This window comes from Sphaerodactylus townsendi, linkage group LG02 (genome assembly GCF_021028975.2).
Source record: "Sphaerodactylus townsendi isolate TG3544 linkage group LG02, MPM_Stown_v2.3, whole genome shotgun sequence".
In the NCBI taxonomy this organism is placed as follows: domain Eukaryota; kingdom Metazoa; phylum Chordata; class Lepidosauria; order Squamata; family Sphaerodactylidae; genus Sphaerodactylus; species Sphaerodactylus townsendi.
The window spans coordinates 55,972,176-55,978,669 of NC_059426.1; the positions used below are offsets into that span (position 1 = coordinate 55,972,176).

The 6,494-nt window shown below is 43.3% G+C and overlaps 1 protein-coding gene across 1 annotated transcript in view; it reads right to left on the minus strand.

Moving 5' to 3' along the window:
• LOC125427308 (protein mono-ADP-ribosyltransferase PARP14-like) overlaps positions 1-2,732 on the minus strand; it is a 38,451-nt gene extending 35,719 nt beyond the window's left edge. Inside the window, exons 1-2 of the mRNA XM_048486548.1 lie at positions 2,429-2,732; positions 151-287 (exon numbers count right to left, since the gene is read on the minus strand). Of these exons, the coding sequence (XP_048342505.1) occupies positions 151-287; positions 2,429-2,621 (330 nt within the window). The 5' untranslated portion in view covers positions 2,622-2,732. The remainder of the gene's footprint in view (positions 1-150; positions 288-2,428) is intronic.
• Positions 2,733-6,494: the final 3,762 nt, after the last annotated feature.

Here is a 6,494-nt window from a genome sequence, read left to right on the forward strand (position 1 = left end):
CATTCTACCTTTCTATCCAAACAAGGTCCTCAAGACGGCAAAGAGATGACCTGGTATACTCCCTGTGACTTTGTTTCCTGAAATGGCCAAAAGGCACAGAACAGAAGAACTTGCCTAGATTAGAATGCTTCAATTCTGTAATATATTTACTTGATTATTGGGATTGGGTTCCTGTTGTGACTCATTTTCGTCAGTTGTCACTGCAGGCAGAGAGACGGTTAGCTTTAACTTCTCTTCCCCTGGTAAGATGAGTTCATGGGTCTTCATGCCAAGAACTCTCTGCCTCACTGAAATGAAAGAGAGAAAAGCCATTAAAAAGTTGTTTGGATTATTGGCATGTAACCAGGAGACACAGAAATACTTGGCTCAAATCTAACTATTCTACTACAGACCAATGCAGATACACTCTAAAACAAAATCAAGTATGTTTACCCAGTTTCAGAGGGCAGCTGTATTGGTCTGTAGTAGAATAGCTAAACTTGAGTCCAGTAGCACCTAGGAGGCAGATCATATTTTCAAGATATAAACTTTTGAGATTCACAGCTCCCTTCATCAGATTCCTTCTCAGTATGTTTATATGATGTAAACTCAACATGTTTTGCAGAATGTAAGGAAATCTTGCAGATTAAACACTGTCCCAGAGAAATCTTGCAGATTAAACACTGTCCCAGAGAAAAAGCAGTGAAAGATGAAGATAAACAGGATACATATGCTGTTCAGATGTATTTCTGTTAATTGGTTTTAAGGTTTTAAATTAGGATTTATATTTTAAAAGTTATATGATGTTTAAATTATGTTATCACCCGCCCAGAGCTCTGCGGGGATGGGGCGGGATATAAATCCAACAAATAAATGAACAAAATATATGAATAAAATAAATACTATGGTCGATAGTGAAGGACAACTAAAGGAGGTGCACCAAAGGATTTACTGGAAAGGTAATTTTGAGCATCCATTTGAAAGGAGGATCACATGGGTATTCTGAAAGACTGTTCCAGGCGTAAGGGAAAGAAATGATAGTACATCAAGGAGAGCAAAACATATTCTGACAGCAGAAATTGGACGTGGGAAAATGAAGGCAGGAAGGGGTACTTTGGAATGAAAGCATAGAGAAGATGAAGAGTGAAGGGTAAGAAAATGAGACTGTGTTGAACCTGGGACCTGGTGGGAAGGACATGTAATTATTTAAAAAGAAACATTACATGGTAATAGCATAGAGAAAGGTTCATATTTTGGCAACAAAGAACTAGATAGAAAAGGGGGTTGAAGGATGACACGTGACTTGAGGCCTGAAATGTCTCCTTTCTCTCTCTTCTCACCCCATACAGTTAGGCTCAATCAATCTCCTGGGGAGTTGTGGGGAACAAAAACTAGCAAGCTGTCAGGCTGGAGCCAGGCACCCATCAAAGAGGCCCAGGGGGGAGGGGAGTTCCTCAGAGCTGGCCAAAACACTTTAGTTTTCCTGAGAAGAGGCTCTCATAGGTTAATCATTTGACCTGGATTCATCCAGCATTCCTGCTTTTCGAGCCTTCTGAAGTGTGGGATCATATTGCATGTTAGGGAGCGGGGGCGGAGGAACGGGGTTTGATATATGCTGTAGGCTGTAGCTTCTGCCAGAACCAGGTTTCCCCCTCCCACCTATGTGTCTTCCAATAAAGTTACAGAGTCTGGTTTGGGTCAAAGATCCAAGGTTTGACACAAAACCTTTTGGCTTCTGAATATCTTTGTAAAACAGCTTCCCTTTACTCCACAACTGGATTACTTTTACTACCCAAGAATAGCTGTAAATTTTTAGTTTAAAAAGTTGTTGCCAACAAGCAATATTGAATATGACCCAGAAACCAGGTGTTTCTTTTCAAGGACTCAAAGCTGTAAGTGAAACTAACATTCTATTTATAAATTGCCAGTTCGGGAAGTTGCCTTCATTAAAAAACAAGCAAAAAAAAAAACAACCCTTGTTATCAAAACCGTTCTTTACTCCAGACCGACCAGCCTTTTTCTATAATATTTTGATATTCCTGGTTTGCTTGCCTCCTTCAAATTACTTGACAAATTGTACATTTAAACTTACTGGCATTACAGTGGGCACAACTGTTCGGGAAAGTTTTATTTGGGCTTCTTCTAAGCCACTACTAATTAAAACGCAAGGTGATTATTACAAAGGAACCATTCTTGAAACAAATTATCAGCGTTCCAAAGAATGCATATTATTTTGCCGTGCAAAAATAAAATAATATACCTGCGTACTTTTCGTGCATACAAAACAAGCCTTGTTTACCTTGGCAGTTTGCACCAGAGTAACACGCTGGTCAGCAAAGATGTAACCCTAAAAGGATAATGACTAGGGCGTAGTTTCAGCTGGTCACAATGAACAAACGTCCGCATAAATATACACATCCAGACTCGAGTGCCTAAGCACCCCACCCACCTTTATCCTCCGCAAAGTGAACGGTAATCGACTCTCCATGGCTCGATTCCACCTGGATCCTGCACTCTCCTCCGCCCGACCTCTTCTTACTCTGGAAGTAACACAAGAGTTTGTTTTTCAGGTTCTTGTTAAGACGCGAGCCCCAATTCCCCGCCACCAGGACAGGGAAAAGAAAAGCCTCTTTCTCAGCCATATTGGCAGGAAATGTTTGTCCACGAGTAACTTTTTCCCGGCTGAGCTGCAACGCCCATTCAACTTTCGGTTTCCATTCTCAGCCGCAGTCCCCTCCCTTTTGTGTCTCGCCTTCCGGGAAGCGGGGTGGGTGGGGGCAAAACTCTACAGTTGCCAACTCTGGGTTGCGAAATGGCTGGAGTTTTGATGCGTGGGCTGGGTTTGGCGAGGGGGAAGAGCTCAACAGTGTCGTATATTGGGTGCTGAGCTAGCATCTAGGGAGTCTGAGTTCAAATCTCATGCTCCCACCCCTCAATTGGTGAAGTCCATTGAGTGACTTTAGACCAGGCACACCTCAGCCAGCCTAACAGACTTCACAGGAGTGTTGGGAGGAGAACCGCCTTGAGCTCCCTGGGCTCGCAAAAAGTTCAGGACTGCTCGCTGCCCATCGTTCGTCCCTTTTGCTCTTAGTCAATCCACAGTCAGGCTTAAACAAACAGCTCTGCTGCCTTGTTGTCTTGTTGGAGTCTAAATTGGGAAAGTACAGAAGCAACTCTATAAATCCCAATCAAGGTCGTGGCTTCATCTTCCTCACATTCTTTTGGGGCAGGAGATTCACAAGTACAGGGCATCTGCTTCACACGAGTGTACTTGTGGTACACCAACCTGCCTCCATGTTGTTCACTGGCATCTGCTGTTCTGTATATCCTAAGCGTTCCACCTAACATATTCAGGATTGTGTGGACAGCCTCTGTGACTCATTCGTGGAGACCAACAAGGTTCTCATAACTCCTCTATTACAAATTTGTTAATAGTTAAGGTTATAAGTATTTGTTAAATTGATATATATCAATAGGTGTTGATGAAATCATTTAAGAATAGAATGCTAGATGGGGTAAAAGAAGGTTCTCTTTCAGAGTTGTATTATGTCTACATGTTAGTTTGATAGAGTATTAAGTTCCATTTGGTTGTGTTTTATTTTTATGGTTAGGTATTTTTCTGTTTATTATTTTTGAGTTATTTTTCTTGTTTTCTGTTTATTATCTTCTTCTGCATAATTATTTCCAGAAAATCAATTAAAAGGTTTTTTTTTAATCCTCTGTCCCCAATTGTGAAAAACAGACAGAATGAGAAAATATGTCTTCCCGAAGTCAGAATAGGGCAGGCCCTTATTTTGTTAGGATAACAGAGGCAGCTGTTGCTCATTAGGTCATTCTGGCCGTTAAAGCCCAGTGGAGTGCATCAGCCTAATTACTGCTATCAGTTAGTGATCTATGCTGCTGGGCTTATAGACCAGTGTAGTCTATATTTCTAGAGAGAGCCAGACTCTAGAGCTTTGATGAACCCTCTAGCAACACTGCCTCAGGCACAGATGCCCCCTCCCGCTCGCCGAGTTAGAAGGTTACAAACACTGTGAGCCTTCCTCTGCCTGTGGTTGCTCTTCTCTGCTCACACTGATGTGTGTCTCTATTTTCTCTTTTTCTGTGGTCTCTGCAGGCTGATCCATGACAGCAACCCTACTAATTCTGGCTTTTAATACTATCACAGCATCCTGGACCGCCCCTTGGGGTTTGGGTTGGTTTCATGCTGCAATGGAGGGGGTACTGGTCCTTTGGGATTCCTCATAGTTTCTTGTTTTCCATGCCTTTTAGAGTGTTAGTGAAGCTACTTGGAGAGGTCATCTTGAGATTTGGGCTGAGTTGCTATGAATATGTGGATGATAGTCAGCTCTGTCTCATACTTCCAGGAGATTCCAGAGAGATCGTGGCAACTGTGAACATGTGCCTGGAGGCAGTTTTGGGATAAAAGATGGAGAAACTTTTATTATGACAAGACAGATGTGGTACTGGTGGGGGGAAGGTCTAATTCAGGAACTGAGGTGTTTCTCCATTCCAGTATGGTTAAGAGTGGTAGACTCTAATCTGGAGAACCAAGTTTGATTTCCCACTCCTCCACATGAGCAGAGAACTTTTACCTGGTGAACTGGATTTGTTTCCCTGCTCCTATACTTGAAGCCTGCTGGGTGACCTTGGACTAGTCACAGTTCTTCAGAACTCTCTCGGGCCCACCTACCTTGCAAAGTGTCTGTTGTAGAGAAAGGAAGAGAAAGGAGTTTGTAAGCCACCTGAAGTCTCCTTACAGGAGAGAAAGGAGGGGTAAAAATCCAAGTTATTCCTATTCTGGATGGGGTTGCACTCCCACTAATGGAACAAGTTTGTAATAAAGACTGGGCCTCTTGTTGGTTAAAGGGGTGGCAAGAGCGGGCAAGGTCACCTGTCATCAACTTAGGCTGATGAGTCAGCTGTGGCTGTTCCTGTCAAAGAAATATCTTGCCACTAAATATGCAGGGGTGTAACGAGGCAGCCCTGGGCAAACTGTAGCCCTGGGCAAAACCTGAGTTGGATCCCCCCCCCCACGGGCGGCCACTCCACCATGACCAATTTTTTTTGCACCAGGACATTGGTGCCTGCAGGGGGTACATTTTTAGACAAATCAGCACCAGAATTTCAGCGTATCATCAGGAGACTGTCCTTATGCCACTCCCCACGTTTGGTGAGGTTTGGTTCAAGGAGTCCAATGTTATGGACTCCCAAAGGGGGTGCCCCATCCCCCATTGTTTCCAATGGGAGCTAATAGATGGGGGCTACAGTTTTGAGGGTCCATAACTTTTGCCCCCCTGAACCAAAACTACACCAATCTTGGGGGGTGCCATCATCTCCAGATGATACCCTGAAATTTTGGTGCCAATACATCCAAAAATACACCCCCTGCAGGAACATCCTAGAAATTTGCGCTCTCAAGAATCTCTCTGTTTTCTTGCAATTGAGTTTACTGCATTGCTGTCAGCCATGGAGGTTGCAGGCTGTGGGGGGACACATTTCTGAAGGCAGCCCAGTCTCAAAACTTCTTCAGGGGGGTCTCATCAGGAGACTGCCCGAATGATACCCCCCTAAGTTCTGGTGCAGTTTGGTTCAGGGACCCCAAAGAGTTATGGACCCTCAAAACTATAGCCCCCATCTTCTATTAGCTCCCATTGGAAACAATGGGAGATGGGGCACCCCCTTTGGGAGTCCATAACTTTGGACTCCCTGAACCAAACCTCACCAAACTTGGGGGGTAGCATAAGGACAGTCTCCTGATGATACGCTGAAATTTTGGTGCCGCTAGCCTAAAAACTGCGCCCCCTGCAGGCCAAAAATGGAAAACCACTAAAATACCCAAAAATGAACCCAGCATTTTGATGCCCTCCACAAGGTGATGCCCTGGGCAGCTACCCACCTTGCCCAATGGGCATTACGCCAGTGTAAATATGTGTATCTTGGTTCAAGGTGGCTAAAAATCTACTGTAGCTTAGATCGTTGTGGACCAGAGCCTACAGATATAGAAATGTGTGCCGTGGGATTAATAAACCATGAAGTGTAGTTTCGGATTTCATTGGCCACAGCCCACATTTTTAGCAGGCCAAAACGCACACTCACAAACCAATAAGAGAAGTGGGATGAATGGGCCATGAAATGTTTATGCAAACTCTAAAGATAAGCAGGATGACCATTCATAACACTAGTAATAGGTGATACGTCTCCACAGGTATACTATGCTAGTTAATATATGTAGTGACTAAAAATTAAGTGAATGTTAATAGCGTCCCAGTTAATAAAGCAACCTATTTATAAATTCTAATTTGTCGGCTTCATTGTGTTTTCTTTGAAGTTCCTTTGCCAAAGAAAGCTGTCTTTAAAATTAGCAGCGGTGTGTCCTGGGAAATTAAAAGCTCTTTCCCATTGTTTTTAGAGTGATGATTTATTTACTTCATTTGTAGTTTGACTTTCTCATTGAGATTTAAGGTGGATTACACAATTTAAAACGACACAACAGGAACAGTACAAAACATACT